This window comes from Peromyscus maniculatus, chromosome 6 (assembly GCF_049852395.1).
Source record: "Peromyscus maniculatus bairdii isolate BWxNUB_F1_BW_parent chromosome 6, HU_Pman_BW_mat_3.1, whole genome shotgun sequence".
Taxonomy (NCBI): Eukaryota; Metazoa; Chordata; class Mammalia; order Rodentia; family Cricetidae; genus Peromyscus; species Peromyscus maniculatus.
Window position 1 is genome coordinate 64,147,370 of NC_134857.1, and position 26,773 is coordinate 64,174,142.

At 42.5% G+C, this 26,773-nt stretch overlaps 1 protein-coding gene across 1 annotated transcript; it reads left to right on the plus strand.

Moving 5' to 3' along the window:
* On the plus strand, positions 1–26,773 carry Rnf175 (ring finger protein 175). The gene is given in 12 exon segments (XM_076575311.1): positions 1–21; positions 3,235–3,525; positions 3,762–3,909; positions 7,911–7,949; positions 7,952–8,024; positions 15,874–15,993; positions 20,498–20,595; positions 20,598–20,623; positions 24,266–24,320; positions 24,323–24,371; positions 26,658–26,726; positions 26,728–26,773. Coding segments are annotated over 12 exon segments (1,035 nt in total).

Below are 26,773 nucleotides of genomic sequence, written 5' to 3' on the forward strand. Positions count from 1 at the left end.
ATGTCTGTCTTTGAAGTTGAGGTGAGTTTCTTGCACATACTAGAAGGATGGATCCTGTATTCATATCTATTCTGTTAGCCTGTGTCTTTTTATTGGTGAATTAAGTTCATTGATATTAAGAGATGTTAATGACCAGTGATTGTTATATCCTGGATTGTTTTGTTTGTTTGTTTTGTTTTGTTTTTACTTTGGATGGTGGTGGTGGTAGTAGTATGTGTGTTTCCCTTCTTTGGGATTTGTTGTGAGATTATCTATTACCTGTGTTTTTGTGGATGTAACTAACTTCCTTGGGTTGGAGTTTTCCTTCTAGTACTTTCTGTAGGGTTGGATTTGTGGATAGGTATTGTTTAAATCATGAAATATTTGTTTTCTCCATCTATGGTGATTGAAAATGTTGCTGTGTATAGTAGTCTGGGCTAGCATCCATGGTCCCTTAGTTTCTGCAAAATGTCTATCCAAGACCACTGAGAATGTCTATCTCCATTGAGAAGTCAGGTGTAACTCTGATAGGTCTGCCTTTATATGTTACTTGGCCTTTTTCCTTTGCAGCTCTTAATAGTCTTTCTTTACTCTGTATGTTTAGTGTTTTGATTATTATATGTCGAGGGGAATTTTCTTTTCTTTTTGGTCCAGCCTATTTGGCATTCTGTAAGCTTCTTGTACCTTCATAGGCATGTCCTTCTTTAGGTTGGGAAAGTTTTCTTCTATGATTTTGTTGAATATGTTTTCTGTCTTTGAGTTGGATTTCTTCTTCTTCTATCTCTATTATTCTTAGATTTGATCTTTTTATGGTGTTCCAGATTTCCTGGATGTTTTGTGTTAGGAATTTATTAGGTTTAATATTTTCTTTGACTGATGAATCTCTTTCTTCTATCGAATCTTTAATGCCTGAAATTCTCTCTTCTATCTCTTGTATTCTATCAGTGATGCTTGCATCTGTAGTTCCTGTTTGCTTCCCCAAAATTTTCCATTTCCAGAATTCCCTCAGTTTGTGTTTTATTATTTCTATTTCAATTTTCAAGTCTTGAACCATTTCCTTCACCTGTTTGATTATTTTTTTCTTGGCTTTCTTTAAGGGATTTATTGATTTCTTCCAATTTTTTGTTTGCCTTTTCCTCAATTTCTTTGAGGGAATTTTTCATTTCCTTTTTAAGGGCCTCTATCATCTTCATAAAGTTATTTTTAAGATCATTTTCTTGTGTTTCAGCTGCATTGGAATGTTCAGGTCTTGCTGTTGTAAGATCACTGGGCTCTGGTGGCGCCATATTGCCCTTTCTGTTGTTGAATGGATTCTTACAGTGTTCTTTACTCATCTGTTCTTCCAACTGGTGTGGGTCATGCCTGTGTCTATGTAGTCTGTCCTTCCAACTAGAGTGTGTTGTGCCTGTGCCTATATAGTCTGCTGGGGTTTCTGGGGAGGGCTGGACACGGAGAGGATGTTCAAATGTGTGGGCTTGGGTGGCAGAGTGGGTCTTGAGGGGACAGAGTTCACTGGGTGGTGGTGGTGGTGGTGCAGCCTAGAAGCAGGTCTCTCACCTGCTTGCTGGCTGGTAAGGATTGCACCAGAGCAGTGGAGTTCCACCAGAGTTCATAAATTTTATTTTTATAGGGGAAATGTAAATAATGAATATATTCTTATAAGGATGAAGAGGAAAAAAAATCCAGATGATAGAATTGTGAAAGACACCCATCTTCTTTAATATCAGAAGTAATAGGTCTTAAAAGTCAGAAAAATGTGTAATTCATGATATATAAAAATGATCAAAAATATAGATGAGGTTTTTGGGCTGATCATTTTTATTGTTAATATCAAAATTCTGCATGTCACCAATTATGAGTACTAATATCTGTGTATCTTTAATCTTGGTTATCTAGCAAGTGATCTCAGGCCCTTATGAAAACTGTTCTATTTCCTAAAGTAAGGCCTGTTTCCTCCTCCATACACACACACACACACACACACACACACACACACACACACAGGCACACGCACGCACACACGCGCGAGCGCACGCGCACACACACAGACACAGGCACGCACATGCACTTGTGCACACACACACACATACTCCTATATGTGCACACATACACACATATGCACACACATGCACACTCACACACATACACATGCACACACACACACATACACATGCACACACACACACATTGACCATATCCACAAATAGAGTGGAAAATGCAATGATCTAATTTGGGAAGAATAAAGAGCATTTTCTCTTTCCTGAAGTAGTCTCTGAGAAGCATAGATAGCTGAATATTTTCACCAAAACTGTTCAGATATTTTTTTTTACCCTGCAGGCACTTTCTTTTTCAAGTGCACGTGAAAGATTACAACCTTAGCATTTTCTGAAAAATGATTTGGAGCAATTTTGTTTCTGAAGCTGGAGGGAGTGAAAAAGGACAATCAAAAGCCACGGAGTTCCTCATTATTTGCTTTTTTCTCACACCTGGATGTCTTGTCCTGTAATTTGGTTTTGTTTTTCGACCTCAGACCATCACAACTGAGACCTTATTTAAGGGAGCCACAGACACAGACAGCCATTTTCCCCTGAGCTCTTCTCTTGTGCTTGGGATAATAAATATGCAGTATATGCTACCAACCTTCCCACCTTGCTGGAAGTGAAATGAACAGGCAGGGGCTTCTTTAGTGTTAAGATAGGATCCAGGACCCAAATCTTCAACAGGGCTCTACAAGATTATCCTAAAATGTAATTGTTCCCACCTGGAGATGAAACCTCATTGGCCATCCTTTGTGACATTTCTGAGCAGCTGAGAGGTGCGGATGCTGTAAAATGCCAAAGACCGAAAGCTTTACTTTCCAGGTCTGCTTTTTACAAGAGAAGTGGCTAGCTGATAGATAGGCCTGCTCTGAGCATACAGCTGTTGCCAGAATAACCCTAGCAACCAGCGGTCTACAGCCGGTCAGTTTAGTCTGTCCTCATCCCCGTCATGTGGGGTTGAGCCCAGCCAGATTAAGTTTACCCTCTGGAGGCCACTTGGCCTCTGGTCAGTGATGCAGACACAGAGCGTTCTAAAAGAGTGAGGTCCAGACAGCATGCTTCCCAGAAAGAGCGCCAGTAGCTGCTGAAGAGAGAGAAGGAAAAACGGGAGAGGATCTAAACAGAGGCAAGAGTTGAGCTATGGAACACACTGTGACCCAGGCCGACGTCCTGGAAGCCGCTCTGCGTCACTGACCACCGCTTCCTCCTTTGACAGCACTGTGCCCTTTTACATGGGCATGTGCTGGTAACCGCAGACCCTGGGCTCCGTGTAACACAGTGTGGCTTTCAGAGCGCCTTCCTCTCTGGGTTGTGTTTTAACTCGACGTCACCCTGCAGGATACGAAGGCTGCAGAGACATCGCTATTCCCAGTTTTACAACTATGTTGACGCTTGCCTGTCCAACAGTCCTACACAGCTTGTAACTGAAGTAGCCAGGCAAAAGGAACAGCAGGGCTGGGGCATTCTGGAACGTTCCCCCGTGACCTCCCTTGGACCCATCTCAAATGTACCAATTCTCCGTGGCTTATCTGTAGAATTAACTCACAGCTGGTAGGTGAGCCAATGTTATGGAATAGACATGATGGCAAGGGTGCTTTCCACCAGAAGGAGTCCGAATCATTTAGTGAGTGGTGGAGGTCCCAGGCCCAAGGTCTCATTCAGAGATTGCCAGCATCAGACAGCAAACGGGGGTGCCATTGGGGCCCGTCTTTGAAGGAGACTTTCTCCTCGTTTCTCTGATAGCTGGTGACCTTGCTGCAGATGTGGGTTGTCCCTTTGTACTTCACAACGAAGCTCTGCTGGTGGCGGTTTCAGTCTATGTGGGGAATGTTCTCCCTTCTTACTAGTGACATCCTCTTCAGAGCTGCCCAGAAACCGCTTTCAGGGCAGACTCTTCCATGTTCTACTCACTCCTTCCTCACGGTCTCTTCGATTTCATTTTTAATTTGGGTTGAAGTTTCCATGTGGCTGCTCTTGGTTTTTGTTTGTTTGTTATTGTTGTTGTTCTTGTTTTATTTCGAGACAAGAATTCACAATATATGCTAGATCTATGCCTAGAACTTATAATCTCTCTGCCTTAGCCTCTCCCAAAGCTGGAATCAACATTTTATCTTTCCTAGTATGGTAGATGATAAAACCAAATGTTTAAGTGGGTAAGTGATCTTGAAAATATTTTACAGACCTCTACTACCATGCCTGACTACATCTCTTTCTTGTAAAGAGTAAAAAGTATATTTCATTTCCTTTTGTCTTGAAGGGTCCACAGGTTTCCGGTCATCCTTTGACCCATTTTTACCCTTGCAGAAAAACCATCCAGAGACTGGCTATCACACTCTTAATGCACATACCCTGTGTGATGGTGACTCAGACTACCCTCTTGTACAGCTCATAACTGCAGACTTTAACCGGCAGAGGAAGGGGAAAAAGGAAGTGAAACTTTTTTTTTTTAATCTCTAGCGCACTCTTTGCATGTTTATTTTTAGCTCCACATTTTGTTTTATTCTCTCATGTCACATACACATTAAAACAGGGCAAAGACTGAAAGTTTATGGTCGGACCTGGCCACATCTAACACATCAGGCATGTAGAGAAGCGTGTCTAGCAACTGGGGTTGGAATATCGCAGGCTGCTGTCATCCTCTTGAGAGTTACGCAATTCCATGAAGTCGAAGCAGGTCTTTCACCAGAGCTTATACGCCTACAGGCTTGCTCTTGCTCCCTCTGTCTGGGAGTGGAGTGCAAATCCTCACCACTGCACCAAGATAAGGAGAAAGTGTGTTGTGTGCAGCGGTCATGAGACAATGGCCAAGTTTTACTCTGCTGGAGAAAAAAAATCATAGGCCTGAAGGAAACATTTTCATGATCATTTCTCCATTTGTGTGTTTGGTTTTCTCCTGTTAAATACTAGAAAAGATGAAATAGTAAGTTTTCCTTTTAGCTTGGAAAAGGAAAAGTATACAATGAGAGATATTTAAATAAACATGATGATATATTTGAATTCACTGCTCTTGAGGAGGACTATGGGTTTAGGCCAGCCTGGGCTGCATAGTAAGTTCCGAATGAGCCTGAACTATATGATAAAACCCTGTATTGTTGGCTTTTTTACTTCTTGCTCTTTTTATTCTTTGGGGGACCCACCACCCAGGCTCCCAAAGAAATCACACATGGAGGCTTATTTTTTCTTATAAAAGCCCAACCTCAGCTTGGCTTATTTCTAACCAGCTTTTGTTAACTTAAATTATCCCATCTATCTTTTGCCTCTGGGCTTTTACCTTTCTCTGTTCTGTATACCTTTCTTTACTTCTTACTCTATGGCTTGCTGGTAGCTAGGTAGCTGGCCCATGGCATCCTCCTCCTTTTCTTGCTCCTCAATCCTCTTTCTTTCTCTCTTTTCCCTCTTCCATTTATTCTCTCTGCCTGCCAGCCCTGCCTATCTTTTCTCCTGCCTTGCTATTAACCATTCAGCTCTTTATTAGACCAATCAGAAGTTTTAGACAGGCAAAGTAACACAGCTTCATGGAGTTAAACAAATGCAACATAAAAGAATGCAACTCATCTTTGCATCATTAAACAAATGTTCCACAGCATAAACAAATGTAACACATCTTAAAATAACATTCCCCAACAAACCTATCTCAAGAAAAAAAAAAACAGTTAATGAATGCAGGTTTGCAGATAGTTAACTTAATTCCCCATTGGGAAGAACTTGGGAGTAGAGTCAGGAAACAAGTTAAACTAGCCAGATAGAGACTTAGAAAGCCTTTAAAAGTCAGTGAAAAGTGGGCACATGGCTCCCTTTCTCCTGACTACCAAATATTATAAGCTATTTAAGGTTTGTCAAAGTGTTTTGAGTTTCAGAACCCAAATGTACTTGAGTTCATCCCTTGAACACAATCAGTACAAGTAGTTCACTTCCAATGAGAACATTTTACTTCCCACTGCATAATTGTTCAATGCAGGCTCCTAAGTAAATGAGTTCACCACAGCAGAGACCCTTCACGACAGGAATTACCCAAATGTGCTTTGCTACTCTTCATGGCCCATATATCTCAGATGGCCAGGGTATCATGCCATCAACATCTCATGTCCACAGCAATCTCTTTCAGCTTCTGCCTGCACAGGGCTCCACATATCTCAAGTCAGCTCATGAGCCAATGTTTTCACTGTATTCTAAAGCAGAGTTTCTTAAATGTTTTCAATAAATTTTTATATATCTCCCCAATACACTGATTTATAAAATATGTGTGTGAATCAACATGTACTGATGATAAATTATAAAGTTTTTTTAACCATTATTTGATGTACCTACAATTTTACCCTTTACTAAAGATGAAAACAAATGTACATGCTGAGACGGATGTGGTTTTCCAACATGGCACAATTCAAAACTATTAACGGGATATTTACATTCAGAAGAACGACAGTAGGATTATATTTTCATATGGAGGCTTCTCTGAGGCAGTAGCACAGTTCCTTACCTGGAGTAAGTTCAAGAGGCCAGGAAGCTCTGGGTTCTACTATTCCCGGAAGTACGTAGCCCAGTGAGTAGGGAAATGAGCATAGACATAATCTAATACACCTGAGACGCTGATGCAGCATGTCGGGGACTTAATGTGTCCAGTCTTTTAAAGTAATGCATTATATCATATAGACTCCAGGTCAGTGTTAGGAGTCAGCCCCATCCTCATCACTTTACAAACGAGGCAGTCATGGGAAGAACAGCCAAGGAAGTTGACCAAGGTCTACAGTGTCAAGCCAGGGTCAATGCAAAAATGACACACTACAAAGCTCTGCCTCTAACACCATGCTGTGGCTTCCTTAAATCTGTAAATCACTTGGCACAAAGTAGCCTTGCAGTTAAATAGGCTATTAGCTGAGAGCATCTTCTATGCAGGCTCATGCCTAAGAGAGGCCTTGAATATGTGTGGAGTCCAAGAAACCTACTCTGTGGTTCTATCTGAGGCTGGGGCTGGGCCAGGAGGACCCCCTTAGTCATTGTTAATGTCCCAGCATACCCACTTTATAACATAAACCTGCACTCTGAACTGGCTGCTCTTGCAGTGATATGAACTGCTCAGCACAGGCAGATCGGAAGAACTGATTACTCAAGTGTCTCTCAGCAGAAGGATCCTGCCATCTTCTCTGGCCTTTTTATAGAGACACAACAGTCTCATAGCATTTGCAAACCAATCTGTGCAGCTGTACAATTGTCTGTTCCACGGACCCCACCATTGCCTAACCCTAATGGGCATGAATGCACCTGGGGAGGAGGCGCCAGTGCACGTGACTCTCAAGTGTCTGTTTCTTGAATGTGGAAAGATGTTCATCATAAAAATTATATAAACAACAACTCAGTTCTCAGGCTAGCCCACATTCCCTATTCAAACAAAATTCAAATAAGGATTCAAAAAGTCCTTTCTAATTGGAACTCAGTGAAAACAAAGTCATAAAGTATGGCCGTGGCAATGCACACCCAACACTTATTTCCAAAAAGAGAAAGAAAGTATCTTTTAATATAATAAAGAAAGCTTAATTTATTAATATCAGAGATTTTAACTATGTATGTGGATACATTGCTTCCAACAGAAAGCAAAATTGGGAAGGTGGAAGGGTTAATAAGCAGATGATTTGAAATCACAGAGGAAAACTGGGGTTTGGAGCGAGGTAAAGAAAGCTGAGGGGCAAGCAGAGTAATCTCACACTCCAGAAGCGGAGGCAGGAGGATCTCAAGTTTAAAACAAGCCTGGCTGCCCACTGAGACCCCATCTTAAAAGACTAAAAACATTTTAAGATGCTCAACCCAAAAATCTATATAGAAAGATTTGGTTTAAAGGCTCTTTGAAAGATAGAGTGCTTTATTTGCTACTCTGTGTTACCTCGACTTTCTGTGTTTCCCACAGATTGGTCTACAAAAGCTTTCTTCTAATCTATAAATCAGCTATACGTTTGGTGTAGTGGGTTATTTGGCCATTGTGTTGACAATGTGTGGATTCAATCTAATATTCAAGTAAGTATCTTCACTTAAGACACTAATATCTCTAAGTGTCTGCTTGGATCGTTCACCTGGCCATGTCCTTCTCCCACCTGGAAACACATGGCCCTGGCATGTTCCATATACATGTTTTTCATAGTAGGTATCTACATAGAGTTTTATCATTGGAGAAGCCAAGAGAACTGCAAGAAAGGAGCATCTTACAAAATAAAACTTTTTAAAAATTAAGAGCTTTTATGATAATTGTTGTGGGATATTTATACACCATGTGAAGGTATATTGTTGTGATGGGTTTAATAAAAAGCTTAACAGCCAATAGCTAGGCAGGAGATATTGGTGGGACTTCCAGGCAGAGAGAGGAAGTGGGAGGAGGTATAGGCATGCAAGAGAGACACCAGGAGACACAGAAGAAGCAGGACAGGCAATATGTGACAGAACATAGATTAACAGAAATGGGTTAATTTAAACTATAAGAACTAGTTAGGAACAAACCTAAGCTAAGGCCAAGCATTCATAATTAATAATAAGTCTCCATGTTATTATTTGGGAGCTGACTGGTAGGAAAAGACTCATTACATATAGCATCCAATGTGGGTTTTGAATATCCACATAAGGCCTGAGAAAGCAGTCTCTTGGGTAGGCCTTGACGTACAGAGGCAGAGGTATGGCTCCTTTAAGAGGTCCTGCTGTACAGCTGAGAACTTGAGCAAGCAGCACTGAGTACAAACTCCTGTTTCAGGCAGACACAAATTCCCAGAGCTGGGGCAGGTAAATGAGGCTAGGGTGGTACCCACCAACATGAGACTAAGCACTCACAGAACCGAGAGGGGCAGAGCCAGCCACCAGCATGCCATATTCTAAGAAGAACCATGCAGCAGTAGCCTAACAGTTTAAGATTTGGCTCATGTGGTCAGAGGAGGCTGCAGACATGGAAAAAAAAAAAAAAACAAGTCCAGACTGACAAAACCTCTGAACAGGTTACAGTGTGTTTAAAAATGTACTTATATGCTAAATAAAGAAAATGGGTATACAGAGTCATAGAAAAAATAGTTAAAAGTAATAAAGTCTTTCTTAAAAAAAAAAAAGTAAAGCAATATAAAAAGAATAAGCCACATAAGGATGGGAAACACACAGAGCACCTGAATCCTGTATGGTGCTTTGTTCACTTTGAGTTTTTTTAATGCTAATGTACAAACAATAGTAATTGCTGAGAGACACTGGATTATAAAAGCTGCTAATTTAAACCAAGTTATATATTTTAAAAATGTCTTCACTTCAGAATGGAAGTAAAAAATATGTTATGTTGGGGGAGAGATTATGTCTTTGTTTCCACAGAAAACAAAAAGTTCTGGTTTTCTTCAAAATTAATGAAGATCAGAATTGATCAGAAGAGACCTTAAAATCTTGACTATGGACATGGAAAAAGAAACCAAGAAAGACTACAGGACAGGTGATGTATATGCTGACCTCTCTACTATGGGAACAGCTGAGATTGAATGAAACATGATAAAACTTGTTGGCTACAGAGTCCTCATGACTTATTAATACATGTCATCCTTTCCTATGGCATGGATAGAGGTTTGGTTATGCAGTCCAAACGGACTTAGAAAGTTGACAGATACCTTTTACCTGCTCAAACATAAAACAAAAAATCATCTTCAACTAACTTGTAGATACTGCACATTCCATACTTGTGTTAATGCAGATATATATTACCTTTAAAAGTTTCTGTGTTTTTAGAAAAGAAGGCCCAGACACCAATAAAGTAGCCCAGGTGATATAGCTTCTCAGAATGTCTCTGTCTGCAGTTTCCTCAAAATTCCAGAACAACTTCAAAGCTGCTAGCTGAGATGGTCTAGCCTCACAGACTATCCAGAAAAGACTTCAAACTCTCTCTACATTTTCCCATCACACAGAGACTAAACAAAAATAATAATAATAATAATAAAGCCAGCTCTCCCAGGACTTGACCATTATCTCAATTTTCTCAGGGTAACCTAAAGATTTCATCACCCCTAGACAACAGGAAGCAGTCAAGAGAACACAACATCCACATTGCCAAGATGTGGGGTTGGTGGGTATTTTTGTCATTTGGTGGGCTAGGATGTTTGTCATCATTTAGGGGGGTTGGTTACAAGTTGTTATTGGTCATGGTCAGGAAAAAAGGTAAACAAAGAAAATTAGATTCAAGGATCTCTTTCTGAAGGGAAAAGGGGATATAGTATAGAAATGATGAAATAAAAGGGTGGATTGTTGAATCTACTTTTGAACAGCCACTCGTCTCAAATATTACACCTTGGTATGGATTTTTGTATATTGATACAAAATTTACAAATTTAAGGTTATTTTTGTTGTATTGTATATATTTCCATTCTTGTTTAAGGTAGTGTACCTATACAGCTAATTTAAAAATGCAGTGTAAAGTTTTAATTTTTGAAAGCTATTTAGGATAATAAAGAAAGACAGGTTAGTAGGTAATCATCTATAACAATCAAACTTATAGTCATGTTAGGTATGTTTTCAAGGTCAAACAAAGATACATTTTAAATAGATACATGATCTTCAGACACTTCAAAGACCTACAGAATATAACATTTAAAATGGTTTAATAACATAAGACTTTTCGTGACAGTGAGAAAGGTCTGCTCCTGACAGCACCAATTTACTTCAAAAAAGGGTGATGGACATGGAAGAATCTCCATATGGAATTTGCTTCCAATGTGGCAAAACTAGCCATTTGGGCAAGAAACTGCCTTTGCCTTGACCACTGACAGTATGCTGTACAAACTGGACAACAGGACAAAAAGAAGGTGACTGCTGAACTTGGCCAAGACAAGGTATAGCAGCCCTTCAAAAATTTCCTGCTTCCTCAAAAAAGTCTGTCAGATAATTTAGGCCTATAGGCCAAAGATGGATGCCCCAACATTATAGAGAAACCCTGGTTGACTGTCCAGGCAGCTATATGTCTCTGTCATTTCTATAGCTTTGGAAGTTGTTTGCTCTGTACTTTCTGTTTAGTTGAATAATATTATATCCTGGGTCTTCTGATGGGCTTGAAGAATAGATAGTTATGGTTACAGTTTTTTTTCTTAGTTATGATAGAAAGTAAATTAGGTATAAAACTTTGGACCCATCAAGATAAGACAGATAATAGAGTAATTTTTCTGAATTTGTCAAATACAAATGGACAACACATTGTGAATGTAATTCTTACTTGATAATTGCTCTTACTATATATAATTTTACTGTATTCGAGTTAAAACATTTCCTTTTTATTTAGACAAAAAGGGAGAAATGTTGTGGAATACTTTTGTACACTATGTGAAGGTATATTGTTGTGATTCGTGTAATAAAAAAATGAGCAACCAATAGCTAGGCAGGAGGTATAGGTGGGACTTTGGGGAGAGAGAGGAAGTAGGAGGAAGAATCTAGGTGAGAGAAAGAGAGAGAGATGCCAGGAGACATGGAAGAAGCAGAATGGGTGGTACATGACAGTACATACAAACCTAAGCTAAGGCCGAGCATTCATAATTAATAATAAGTCTCCATGTCATTATTTGGGAGCTGACTGGCAGAACAGAAAAAGACTCATTACAGATAATATATAGTTCACCTGCAAAGTGAGACCACCATTGAAAGTGGGCTTCTAGTGGTATAGAGTAACTAATTAAAGTGTGTGGTCCATTGCCGTGAAATTTTAGTGTCTAGAGCTCCTTTGAGTATCTTGTTTCTTAAAATCCTTAGAACTGAGCTGGCCATTGCCAAATCCGCTAGCTTATGTGACTACTGAGCATTTAAAATATGAAATAAGATGCACCACACATGTAAAATGCACAATGGATTTCAAAGGCAGTAAGATGAGAACAAGGATTTGTATTGATCCCATGTTGAAAGGGGGGTATTTTAAATATATTGGTGGGATAAATGTCACCTTTTCCTGTTTACTTTTGAATGTGGCTGCTAGAAACTTTTAAATTGCAGGCTTGGATTGCTTAGTGAGGATGATGTGCTCTGAGAATTGTGTCAGGCAGTTTCATCGTTGTGTAACTCACAAGTATGGCTGCATTTTCATCCAACATCACTCATCTCCAGTGGAGGGGGGGTGGGTATTTAGAGATGGGAACAAAAACAAAAAGATACCAGAAAAGTAAAGTCTTGTGAGGAAATAAGCTGGGGTAGGCAATCACATTCTATGGTCAGAACTGCTTCTCCAATAAGAAGGTAGCTCAGGAATTAATAAGGCCATGCACCGTGCCTGTGCTGTGGAATGGAGATTTAAGAAGAATCACACAGCTACAGAAAGCCACTCAAATAAAAATTCCCCAGAATATCCCTCACAGTGAAGTCACTCCAAGTCTCTGGGACCATAACGAAAATTAAAAAGCATAGACTGGCAACTCTTGAGTCATAAAACAAAGAAGGTGAGTGGGTGAACAATCAGCCCTGTGTTGCCAAAGGCACTTCCTTTGGCCGTGCAGTGATCCAGTTTCATAAGCATTTCATGGAACTTGCAGAGAGAGCTCCTAATGTTGCTAGCAGAGCTGAATAGGAAGTAACGGAGCCAACCCCATACTGCTAGCTCAGACGTAGAAGGACACAGACGGCTTCTTCTTCTTCTTTTTTTTTTCTTTTAGCACAACACGTCTATAATGCTTCATTTTTGTAAGTGTAGAAATATTTGAAAGGGTTTTCATGAAACATTTGGGACTATAGTTGTTCCAAAACTATTACTGCTTAGGATTTTCAGACCTTTATCCATGAACTTTCCTACAAGAAGGCATACCAGGAACTTAGCTCTTCAGATTCAGAGGGTACTAGTTTTTCACTGCTAATGGTAGTGAACATATTACTAAGATTCTTCTATATAAAGCAATGAGTTAGTTACTGTACTTTTAATCAATTAGATGATACATACATGCTGCTCTTTATGTAAAAGGAAGATAAGAGTTTTTGTCCTCCATTGTCCTAATTCTTATAAATACATGGGTGAATCCTGAAAGAGTGAATAACCATCTACTTCGGAATTCCCAGTTCATATCACACACACACACACACACACACACACACACACACACACACACACACACACTTGTTTTTTCTAAACATGAAAAGTCTCTACTATGTCCTCCTTAAGTTAATGACCATAAAGTTGATCAGAAAAGCTGGGCATGATGATGAGTACCTGTAATCCCAGCACTTGGGAACCTGGGGCAGGAGGATTGAGAGTTCTAAGCTGGGCCTAGCTCTGGTCACACAGTTTGTTCACTAGTCTTGCCTGATAAGTGTATCTCTCAGCCCTCATCGAAGAAGTTTTGTTTTGTTTTGTTTTGTTTTGTTTTGTTTTGTTTTGTTTTGTTTTGTTTTTGCAGCAGCAGCAGTAGCAGCAGATGAAGACTGTTACAGAAATCCATAACTGGTCAAAATGCAGAAAACACCCGCCTGTAGCATGCCCAACCCGACTCACGTATCTTCAATGCAACACCTATCTCGAAGCTCAGGAACGTCTTAGAAGAGAGAGCAGAAAGATTGCAAGAAGCAGAGGTCTCCTGTGGGATAGTGTCTTCTTCTGTACATGATCGGGAGTGCACCCCTGAAATCTCAACCGTGTCCCCCAAACATAACCTACATGATGACACCGGTTGGCAGGCCAGTGTGGATGGAGGAAGTCTCATGAGGCTCCACTCCCAGATGAGGAACTCCAGGCAGTCAGCGGCTACTGGGGGAATCAGTCCTCTCCAGGGACCGGCCCTTGATAGGTTATCCAGTCCCAAATGGTCAACCATAAATATGTATGAGTGACACTAAATGGACGTGTGTGTGTGTGTGTGTGTGTGTGTGTGTGTGTGTGTGTGTGTGTAAAACAATAATAATTATAGTAGAAGAGATCATGAATTTGAAAGGGAGTGGGAGAGAGAGGAGGAGTCAACAGAGGAAAGGAGTGTGGAGTGGAAATTATACATAAAAACAAAACAGTACTCATGTATGAAATTCTCAGCAACAGATTTGAAGCCAGACAAAAGGAAAAAGTGAGCTCTAGGTCAGCTTGGGCAGCAGAATGAACTACTATTTCAAATAAATAAATAAATAAGGCCGGGCATTGGTGGCACACGCCTTTAATCCCAGCACTCAGGAGGCAGAGGCAGGCGGATCTCTGTGAGTTTGAGGCCAGCCTGGGCTACCAAGTGAGCTCCAGGAAAGGTGCAAAGCTACACAGAGAAACCCTGTCTCTAAAAATCATAAATAAATAAATAAATAAATAAATAAATAAATAAATAAATAAACAAACAAACAAACAAAATTATCTCCACCTCACTCCCTTCCCCAGATCAGTGAAGGCTAGCAGGCCACTGCTGACATTGGAGAGTGTTTTACAGATAAAACACACCAAATAATACGCAAGAGTTAAGATTCATGAATCAAGACTAGAGCTAATTGTATGGTTTGTTTGCTTAAGGTCTTTCCTTTCCAACAGGGGAGGGGACTGTCCCAGAGAATCCTGGTGCATTTGAAATGTAACTCAACTCGCAGAAACAAGCGTCTGTTGCCCTGTGGTCACCACAGCAGGGGAATTAAGGGCCTGAAGACCTGAGCTTCCCTCTTGACTACTGTCCCTCCAGTCTCCATGCTTTTGCGTTCGAAGAAGGAGTGATATCTATTCCAGACACTTCTTCAGGCAATTCAGAGTATTTGCAAACATTCCACAGAGCCCAAAGTCTATGGCAGAGCATCTTCAGCCTTCGATGTGCCTGATAGTCGTTCCAGCCAACCTTCTTCCCCAACTCCAGCATACACGGACTCAGGAGCAATGGAGGAAGGCCCCCTGCATCAGGACATCAGAAATCTCCCCCAGGTGGTCCTAGTCTGTGTTTAGGTCAGGAACTATTTCCCTAGTGGCTGCTAGTGTTGGGGGCCCTTAGCATCCCTTGGGGTCGAGGGACCTTCAAAAATTATTGCTACACAGCCTCTCATCCCAAGACCTGTGACCCCATCCTGGGATTCTTATGTAAATGGGATACAGTGTCCTCTGGAGATGGTTTTCCTAAGCTGTCCAGGCCTTTGGATGTCCAGCCAAACCTTGAAACTGGTTAGAACAGGCTTGTCTAAGCACCACATTACAAAGAAGCGTTTCATGACTCTAGCAGTCCCTCTTCATCCATAGTTTCACTTTCTGAGGCCTCCGTTACTCATCATCTACAAAGATGCGGTACATGACGTGGACAGTTCTGTGAACGAATAGTAGCATTGACTTCCACGCCGTGCTCGGCTCAGCAGCCTGGGCCATCCTTCATCACGCTGCTCCATCTCACCTGAAACGTGAACCACCCTTTGCCCAGCGTTTGTCCGCCCATGCATGTGCTACCCCATACTAGTCACTCAGCAGCCTACTCAGCCATTAGATCAGCTGCCACTGAATCACAACACGTGTTTTCAAGTAACCCAAACTTTCATAAACTTCATTCTCAAAGCACAGACCGTGTTTACTACACCATGTTGTTTCATTGGTAATGTTTTTTTTTTTCAATTCTTACAGTGCTTAATTTATAAATTAAACTTCACAATAGATACATGTGGGAAAAAACACAGCACACAGAGGGCTCGGTACTATCCAAGCGTTCATGCATCCATGGTGGCTTTGGGGCATATCACCCGAGGACAAGGGCGACTCATCAAGGATTCCTTTGTCCACTGGCACTGAGTGATACAATTTGAGAAAGAGAACTTTACAGTCTTTAGTTTTAAAAATATAAAACAAAAAAGTTATTGAACAAATGTATAAGCTGCAAAGCTCTGTTAAATAATATGGCAATGGTATTCCCCAAGCTCCAGCCCTCGTTCCTTCTTGCTTCCACATTTTCCCCCACCGAATCAAATCTAGAGATGCCCTGGAGTTGGGGATTGGAACCTTGTTCCATGGCCTTTACTATGGAATAATAGAGTGAGACTTCGCTGAGATCTGTTCAGACTACGTGGCATCTACTATGGGGCAAGTGTCGTTTTCTTTGTTTGAAACCATTTAAGATGGAGGAAGAAGCATCATCTTCTTCTGTATCTGCATCATTTCTTTTGGTGTTGCCATGGCTCTCCAGGCTCATTATTCCCCGGAGTCTCATTCTATCAAAAACTATTCATTGTTAGTTAATTAGAAAAATACATTCCTGGGGCCAGCAAGACGGCTCAGTGGATGAAGGCACTTGCTGCTAAGGCTAATGACGTGCGTTCCATATCTGGAACCCACATGCTCAAAGGAGAGAACTGACTCCTGCAGATTGTCTTCTGACCTTCACACATGAGCCCCAGGGCGTGTGCCCATCCACTCCACCACCACACACACAATACATTCTTTTTTTTTTTTTTTTTTGGTTTTTCGAGACAGGGTTTCTCTGTGTAGCTTTGTGCCTTTCCTGGAACTCACTTGGTAGCCCAGGCTGGCCTCGAACTCACAGAGATCCGCCTGGCTCTGCCTCCCGAGTGCTGGGATTAAAGGCGTGCGCCACCACCACCCGGCATAACAATACATTCTTAAATGTAGGGAAAATACACTCTTAGTATGGAAGTATTGGGAAATACGTTATTTTCTAAAATAAAATATGCTACTTATTCAAGTTACCATGCCTAGCATATTCCAGTTGCCAGCATTTATGGAATTAATCAAAGATGAGCCATACCAAAACCCACTTACTTCTGACAGAAGCACCAACTAATAGGATAAAAATAACATGTAAGGGGCTAGGACAGAGCTCAGGAGTAGAGCACTTGACGAACGTGTGTGAAGGCCTGAGCTGACTTCTTAGCCATGTAAGAAAATAATCACGTTTGATGCTACCTAAAATATTTCAGAATCAGCAGTAACTCAGGGTAAGCTGGCCATAAAGATTAGTCACCATCATGCAACATGTAAAGAAGTGGAAACATGAAAAAAAAATATGTTTGGACTGTGCATTTGTGACTGGATTTTTTTTTAATCTCAAATAGCTGTGTTGATTTTTTTAAGTTCTTAAAATTAATATTCAGAATGGGCATAGCTCCTGGCTAGGTGAGTTCCAGATTCAGGTATTGGGAACATCCACCTGTGTCTGGCACATGTGCATCTCTGAACACTCTGAAACCGAGGGTTCCGTGTTCCTGTGAGTTTCCGTCCTGCTCTTCCTGTGTCTTGTGCACAGCCCGTCTGAAGTGGGGACTATATGTAAGTGACAGAGTGTGAGGTTCTGGCCCTTCTTCTCCTTTAAGGAGCAGGACTTGAAGGGACATGCACTTGACTTCCTCAGCACCTTTTGTCTCCATCTGCCCCAGGCTCGATTGTACCCGCTTTCCAGAGCCTGCAACCCAGCTTCCGAGGTGAAATTTTGAAATACCACACCGTGTGGTTCCTCTCCCGTGTGTTGCCTTAGGGACAAGTGCAGGAAACCACACTTCTCATAATGGTCAAGGTGTACACAGAAAACAACATTCTCACTCCCAGCTCCAACAAAACCCAGACATCCTGTCTCTAAGATGATCACTGATACCTCTTGTGCTTGTTGATGAACATGAGAGGGAGAGAAAAATTGTATGTGTTCTGTCTTCCCATGGACCAGGAAGAAGAGCTTCAATGGTGGGACAGCCCAGTCATGAAGCATCAACTCTCTAGACATCTCACCAGATCCCACCCCACAGTCCTATACATTATTGTCTTCTATCATCTTCTTTTCAGCTTCAATATCTACTTTTAAAAAAATAACATTTTTTTATAGTCACCAGTAAGTTGGTGTATACATACGGGTGCTTTTGTGTACACAAAGGCTCACCCTTGTTCATGTATTTGGGACTGAGGTGGAGGTGAGGGAAGAGCAGACCTCTATTCCCGTGCCAGTATCTGAGCCCCACACCAGATCAATTAAGTCAGAATCACTGGGAGTGGGGCCAAAGCATCTGCTTTGTTTTAAAACCTCCTAAGAAAAAGGAGTAAGCTTTTAAGCCATCCACAAATGGATGGGCCTTAACTGCATATTTCTGAGTGAGAGGAGCCAGTCCAAAAAGGCTCCACATGATCTGATTCCACTCGTTGGACATTTTGGAAAAGGCACCGCTACAGAGATGCTGAGCAGATCGGTGCTTGCCAGGGGGTCAGAGACTGAGAGGCCTGGCAGGGTGGAGCCTGGGGAGACTTGTATAGTAGTGGAATTGTTGTTTAACACCAGACTGATGGACACATGACGCTGCATTTCCAAAAATCCACAGAACCACATAGCAGAAGAGATGTGTCCTCATGCATGCAAAATTTTAAAAACTATTTATGAAGTCAGAGAATCCCAGGATAAAAAAAAATTAGTCTGACAGAAGGAATCTAACTGTTTTGCAAATGTGTGAAATTGCCATACTGAAGATGGTGTGTGTGTGTGTGTGTGTGTGTGTGTGTGTGTGTGTGTGTGTGTGTGTGTGGTGTGTTGGGTGGAATGATGGTCTTATGCTGACTTTAAACTGAGTGGAGAATATAGGTCTAGAAGCAAAGAGAGACTATATAGCAGTATATTCTCACTAATATATGGTCATCGCCCCCAGGGCTATGGATTAATGAATCTGATCTTTTTATGGGCACATTCTAGAATGGATCCATTAAATAAATGGACAGCTGATAGTGGAATCTGAATTTCTCCTTGCCAGAACGAGAGATTACAGACAAGCCAGGAGAAATGGCCAGAATCCTCCATATTAGCACAGGGCTAGAATCAGAGCTATCAGTACAAATTCCTGTATTGTCTAGTAAAGATGCAGAAAAATACATACAAGAATATTTACAGGCATGTATATATACACACACACAAGTTAGTATGTGCTGATACTAACTTGCTCTCTTGGCTAATAGATCCTGGAAGCAACGGCACTCCGGTGCCCAGATCCTGGTTTCTCACATCATCCTACAATAAAAGGGCTCGGGTCTCCTTAGAGAAGTAGCTGATTATAGATCTGGGTGAGGAATAGTCAGTATGAGCCTGGAGCATCCTAAGCACCCAAAGTTAAGAAGACACTGAAAACAAACGAAACCCACAGTGACAGGGAGGTCAAAGGGAAGAGAGCCTCCGATGTACCCAGCGGGTCGCAGACACAGCGTTAGGTTATGACCTGGAGTGTAAAATAAACAGCCCAGAGTTCGCACTGATATAAAAACATGAATAACCTCAACAAATGCGCGAGAGTAGGCAGATTCTTGCCTATCGCCGCCTCACTGATGATAGACACACACACTCACGAAGCTTGCAATGGCTGAATTTGCTGCAGGCTGTGAAGCCCAGCCGCTTGTTGAAACACTAGTCTAAATGTAGCTCTGAAGGTCTTTTTTTTTTTTTTTAAGCTTGAAGACAATTTTATTAGAGTCTAAAAGAAAACCCCCAAGGCAGGCAAGCTGTAAATCTTGGCAGCTGTCCAGAGAAGAAGGGGGGGGGGGAAATGGGGGGGGGGAGAAGGAAAAAAAAAGAGCTGTGCCATTTTGAGTGAGCATGGAGGTCATCCAGGTGATGAACAAGCCACAATATGGGGGTGGGAGGCTTTAGAGAAAGAGCGGAGAAGGCCAGAGCGACAGGACGAACACGCTTAGAACACAGACGGGGAGAAGGAAAGAAAAAGTGGGCTGATGTGAAGGCCTTTTTCGGAGGGGTGGGGGAACTAAGTGAAAAGCGCCTCCCCTCTGCAGTGAGGGTTGACCTTCAAGCATCCAGAGAAGGAAGCCTGCCTCCGGGGTCGGGAAGAGGGGGCGGGGTGTCCACACTAGCCCCAGTCTTAGCCAGGCTGCCCTGCTTAGCTTCATAGACTTGTCAGCCGGATCCTTCAAATAGATCTCTCCTAACAATAACAGACAAAGCCGTGTGTGGCGCTCTCTGTCCTGTCTCTGAATATTTTCTTTTAACCTAAAACTATCATAAGATAAATGCTATGTTCAGAAGGAACTTCTTCGCTTTGTGAGGGTTCTGGTGCGTTACCACTGTTGATCCAAAAAAGCTCATCGGCGGCTCTGGAAAATGAAGGTTTCCCAAGTTCAAATTCTCCATGTGTTGCTCTCAGGGGCTGATCCGGCTGAGTGCGCAGATAATAATGTGGAAGTCTTGAAAAGGAAATAAACGCTTGAATTTGATCCAAGTCTCTGACTGGGAATCTCCAGGAGGAAATAGATCATGGAGGGGAGGGACTGTATAATAAGCTCAACAGCGGCCCCTGGGGCAGAATCGCCACCCCATGGATGGCAACCGCCACTCAGGGAGAGTAAATGCAGAGGTTGGATGGATGGCTATAATCGCAATGCACTCTGGGTAGGTTGGCACTACTGGGCATGCTCAGCACCTCTGAGCGTTGCCCCTACAGGAAAAGGCATCTCAGATACTAGCTCAATTCAGAAGCAAGGAAGACCCCAGGTCCCAAGGACTGTCTAGTACAGTATGTGCAGTGGCTGTCCTGTGTGCACCCGACGGCAGGCACTGTCCTCTTCAACACCGTTCCGTTTCCCTTCCTTGGTCGTTCCTCTGTGTCGGCGGGATGCCCACCAGGAGTCTGTCTGGCAGTATCTGTGCCATCTGTGGACAGAAGGTCTTTGTGGCACTTGACAAGAAAGGCTACCCGAAAACACCTACCAGTTGTCAGGTGTCCTCTCCACAGAACCCTTTCCTGAAGCCTTTGGCTTCCCATCGTCCCCTTCTGTTCCCATCTCCTCTGCCTTGCTTGATTCCCACAGTCAACCCCCGACCTTTGTCTCCTGGCCTGTTTGTACTTGAGACTTTCTGAGGATCCCTGCTGCACAATGAGCGGCTGATTAAGACAAGCCTCCTCCTTTATTGTCATTTCCCTTAAAAAGAAGGCTTTTCATCCCTCATGGACAAGAAGGCTGATGCATTTGAGCAGGGTGCAGCCTGGAGAAGCTGCTGGAGGCCATAAGTGAGCAAATGGACAAAAAGGAGCAGAGAGAAGGGGCGGTTGAGAGTGAGAAAAAGAGCCAAGTATAGTGTAGGGTGTCATTCAGAGCCGGAGTATGTGTTCAGTGTGCAGGAGGCCCTGGATTCATGCCAGCACCACAAAACCCTGTGGAGTATACCAAGTCCAGGACTGAGGAGAATGCAAGACTTTCAAAGAGAGCAGTGCTTCCCAACCTTCCTAATGCTGCGACCCTTTAATACAGTTGCTCATGTTGTGGTGACCCCCCCCCAATCATGAACTTATTTTTGTTGCCACTTCATAACGGTAATTTTTCTACTATTGTGAATATCATAATGTAAATATCTGTGTTTTCTAATGGTCTTAGAAGACCCCTGTGAAAGGGTTGTTCAACACCCAAAAAGGCTTGTGACCCCCAGGTTGAGAACCATTGATGTAGAGCCTGGTGTCTAAACCTTGGTAGAACAACACACACAAAGTCCACTTTGACTGGAAATCATCTTAGGAACCCACTTGTAGCAACAGAGGGGGAGAAGAAAACCAGACCTCTTGTAAAGTTTCTAGCATAGGGTCTTTGAGAAGGGTGACACCATAAGGCAGCCCAACACTTTGGGACACAAAAGCAGGGACTGGCTTTTGGCATTTTGTTTTTGGACCACCTAGCACTACTGTGAGGTCCTGATCCAACAGCTCCCTGCTGGCTGAAGGACCTGGAGTGGTAGGAGCTTGTATTGGTCACCTCCACATAGCTATGACCAAACCACTTCATGGTAACAACTTGAGGGAAGAGAGACTGGTTCTGGCTCACAGTTTCAGGGGGTCCCAGCTCATTGTGGCGGGGCAGGCATGGCGGCAGAGCATGTGGTGTGTGTTGTGCATATCATGGCTGACCGTAATACAGAGGGCAAGGCTGGAACCAAGGCTCAATACAACCTTCAGTGGTCCTACAGTGACATTCTTCTGCCACAGAGGCCTCACTCACCCCTTCAGGATCCATTTGATTTGGTGCCACCACCTTGGGAACAAGTGTCCAAACACATGAATCCATGAGGGATATTTCACATTCAAACCACAGTGGATAAGCCTGGACCTATAAACCAGGTTTCTATGAGAATAGCCCCAGTTAGAAAATGCTGGCTTAGGACCCTTGAACAAACCAACCCATGATGGCCAAGACTGAGATTGTAGATACCAAAGTTGTGTTTGGTTGGCCAGCAGTCCGTGTTTTCATCTGCCTAAGCATACAGCAAAGCATCGCTCATCTTCACATTTACAGCACTGATTTCATAGCACGATCTCCACATACCTGATCAGACCAACGCTCTGGTGTGGTGAGATGCTTGAACCAGGTATCCTTTGCCACTGTGACCCACTTAATCCAGCCAATCATACCTAATGCCTTTGATGTGCATGGCCAGTGATGTGCATGGTCCTTTTTAATCTGAACACTTACCACTGGTTCAGCTATAAGAGTCAGAAAGTGGTCCAAATGCATCTCAAATGTAATAGGAGCCTTTCCTCAACATTTAAGCCTTAAAAACTTAGGGGAAGAAACACAAAGATATCCCATATGGAATTCTACAGTGTTTTTTTTTTCCTTAGTGTGATACACACACCCCCAAGAAACTATCATTCTTCATAGAAATTTTCCAAGTCTGGCTCTAGTTTTAAGTATGATTTACTTTTCAAATGTTGGAACAGAGCCTCCTCTGCCATTTTCAAGTGAAAATATTTTCTCTCTCCATCTTTAAAAGCCCTTAGGGATTGCTGTACATGTGTGCATATGTAATCTAAAATGTAGTCACCTTTAAATATGCTTTGCGGGGAGTATTATTAATGGCCCATTTTAGCATGAGTCATATTAGCAAGGAGTGAGCAAATATGAGTCATATTAGCCAAGAGAGACTATCTGAGTTTCTCTCTGTAGCAGCTCTGCAAGTTTGCAAGCTTCCAGCATCGAAACTTCAAAGATGAAAGGGCGCAATATAGAGGATGGGGCCGTTTGGCACTGGCTCCCTGACCCCAGAACTCTGTACCTGTCTGGAAGGTGTGGCTCTATGCCAGCCTTTTTAAATAAAAGACTGGCTGTATGGGTTTGAGCTCATGATCCTTCTTATAATATACCACTTTATGTTAATCCAAGCACATTGCAAAAATGTCCCAGATTCCAAGAACATAAAACAGTGGAAACTTTTAGTTGCATAGAGAGCTAGTCTGGAGGCATTAGATCGATGGCCTCACCAGGGTCCCCTCTCCACAGCCCTCTGTTTCTTAGGGAGGGAAGTTTTATGCCATTGCTGTCAACACGGATGGGTAGCAACCTGGCTGGAAAACCATATGCTCTTGGCCCCCAAACCACATTGAGACCAAGGACTGTATACCATTCAGTAGTTAGAGTTAATCATTTTCCCAAATCTGAAATACTGGAGAGCATGGAAATACGAATTTCCAAAAATAATTAGTTTTGAAAGATCCATTCAAATATGCATTTGATAAAAATTTCCTAGACTCCTGCTTAAGGTGGCAAGGGAAAAAGATGAGTAGCATGTGATCACGCGGTACCCTGTAACCTAAGAGGCCATGAGTTTTCACAGCAGGTTCTGGTGTCTTAGAGTCCATCCCTGGTCCTGTCAGAAAGCAGGATTCGTGCCCGATGGAGGACTGTGGGCAGACTTTCTAGAGATGATGTGTATAAATGAATTTGTGCATGCTTGAAGATGAGATGTTTATTATGTTAAAATAATTGGCCCTTTATCTATAATTTTTAAAAGTTGAGGAAAACATTTAAGAAGTTATTAGAAATATTTGCAATTTAGTGGTAATGGTTAGCATGTATGAGGCCCTGGGTTCAATCAGGAGGGGTTTGGTGGGGGAGGAGGAAGATCAATAAGCTTAAGAACACACGTAACCCTGGTGCCTGCCAGTAGGACTCAGACAAGATGACAAGTAAGGTGCAGAATCTATGACTGGGAATGCCAGAGCACACGGAGTGCACAAATGCAGGATCAGGGAAATGCGAAGACGCCTTTGCATAAGAAATCACTGTACCAAAGAGTCCTCACGGTCTTCATCTAATTCTTATTGTAATCAAGCAAGGTGAGAACAAACACGGCCGAATGGTTAGGCAAATTCAACAGGTCCATGAAGCTGGTGCAGCCCCAGCCCCACCCACCCCGGTGTGCCACCCCACTCCATCCTAACTGTCCCTGTCTCTCCCTAAAGTGAGGATATGCACACTCAGAGTGAGTCCCGGTGGCCGACAGACTGCCACTCTCAGCCTCCTATTCCTGGGCAGAAAGATCCTTTCCAGGCCTCCATTATTGGGGTATTGCTCTCTACTGACCTTCCCTAACAAGGTGTTTAGCTTTCATGAATTCTGCATCCGAGGCTGGTGTATTGTCAGGAAGAAGCAGATCCTGACTGCAAAGAGAAGGTTGATCTGAAGAGGATGATCAGCAACCCGTATCCTTCTAGAAATGAACAAAATATTAGCTGAAATACATCTAGGGATGCACTGTGCCCTCTGAACTGCCATCGTCTTTGTTTGGCTGTGGTAGAAAATGTTCGTTGTCTCTGACAACCTATTTCAACATGACTTTATGGATTTCCCATGCCCGTGTTCCGATTCTGGCTAGGAAATTAAATATTCAAGACTATTCCACCTTTTATGGCTCATACTCTCTGTGTTAAGAGACTTAGTGGAAATGTGTTGGGCCAGTTCAAAAAATGGGCACAATATGAGGAAGAATAATGGAAATGATTAGTGGATGGGTAGGTAATTAGTTGAGTTATAAGGGTTTATGGCTAAATCATAGATAAATTAAAATTAAAACTTTAAAAGCTCAAACTGTGAACTAATGTGGAGAGAGATGTTTGGGGGCAAAACAAACTTTTATTTTTACCAGATATGACTAGATTTCTTCTTGTCTTGCATCTTAGCTTTTTTAAATTTCTTGTTATGCCTAGTCTCTTTTTAGACTAAATTCTGGCAATAATGATATTGAAATGAAACAATGACCCACAGACCCAGGGAGCTCATGACAGCAACTAGGACTTTCAAAAGAAATGTATGTGTTTCAGTATTTGGCCTGCATGTATGTCTATGCAACAATTATATGCCTGGTGATTTCAGAGGCCATTGGATACCTTGGAAGTGGAGTTACAAGTAGTTGTAATTGCCAAGTGGGTGTTAGGACTTGAACTGGAATCCTCAGGAAGAGCAACCAGTGTCCTTAACCACTGAGCCATCTCTCCAGCCCCAGCAACTAAGACTTTTATAGCCACCAAGATGCCCAACAGAATAAGCACAAGTCCCATTAGGATCACAAGAGGGTAACAGCCCTCAACCAGAACTAACTAGAAAGACTTAGTCCTCCATATCTCTGTCCCAAGACCACAATATGTTTCTTCTAATGATTAAAGGGATTTGAGCACATTGCCTCTTACGCAGAAGGGCACTGAAAAGGTGGTGTCGGCCTGCTAGACATCTTCTCGTGGAAGGCTGCCCTTCGGGACCTGCTGACAGTCGGTGACTTCACGGTGCTGAGGAAGCAGCTTCCTCCCTCTCCACTCCTCTGCTCCTCACCAACCCAAAGCATGTGGCTTTGTGGTGGCTGTTGACAATGTCTCATCTCTGACTCCTCCAGACAGGGACTCTTTCATCTAGAACATCAGAAGAGGCTGCATCAGTGGGTCTCTGGATCTCAGGGCCAGGCTGTGGGTGAGACCACCTGCCCTGCCCAGAGGCTTGGCCCAGCTCAAGTCTGGAAATGCGCTGTGTGCATGGTGTCCCCTCTCCTTCTTATCTGAAGTCCCTGCAGTTCCTGAAGTCCCCTTCTAAGGTGAGATGATTGGGTTCGACAACTTTCAGTTAATAACTTACAAAACTGTGTTAAGTCCATCTGTTAGAAAACCAGTTATCAAGTTAAATAATAACTTAAATAACAAAGAGCGATCTGTTTCCTTGTATTGCCTAGAAAGAACAAACCACTGGGTACAACATACACTCTTACTGAGATTTATACAAGGGGGGGGGGGGGCTGGAGAGATGGCTCAGCGGTTAGGAGACTTATACAAGGAAAAGCTGTGTGAGAAATTCTGCTGGCCTTCGTAATATTGCAATCAGTGATACTGGGCATCAGTTAAGCTCCCTTGACACAATTTATTAGTGAAACTAGAAAAACAAACCCCGAAAGATGTGTCCTATGGAATAAACTGATGCCACTCTTCCTAGTGTGTCCGCTGTTGGGGAATCCAGAGCTCAGGTTCTGCTCCCATAAAGCACCTCCTGTGTCCCTGGGTTTTCCATAGATGGATTCCTCTTTTCCTTTGTTCGGCACAGACCCTTGCCTTTATCACTGTTTGAACTTACCATGAGTGATCCTAATTTGTTTTCAGAAAATGAGTGTGGTGTAAATAGCAATATCCATAATGCTACAAATTTCCGGGAGATGCTTTATTTATGTATTTACTTTTTTTTTTTTTAACTTTTCAAGAGGCAGGCTCTCAGTATGTTGCTCAGACTAGCTCCAATCTCTCTGGCTCAAATGTTCCTTCTGCCTCAGTCTCTCTAGCAGCTGGGACCACACACATCATGGAACTCACCATGCAAAACTCTTTTAGGAAATCACATAGAATTTGCCAGAGGAATTGCCCCTTTGAGACACTGTTTGTTATATTTACAAGTGACATTGATGGGTATTGCTTCTGCCTGGCTCTGTAGAGAACGAGCCCTTAACTAAGCCTCAGCTGGGAGTGCACACACATGCTGTATGCAAAGGTCTTGGATTGACTTCATTCCTTGGTGGCCTGGCAGCCTAATTGGAATAGTTCAAGGCATTAACTATTTCCTGAAGCTGGAATAG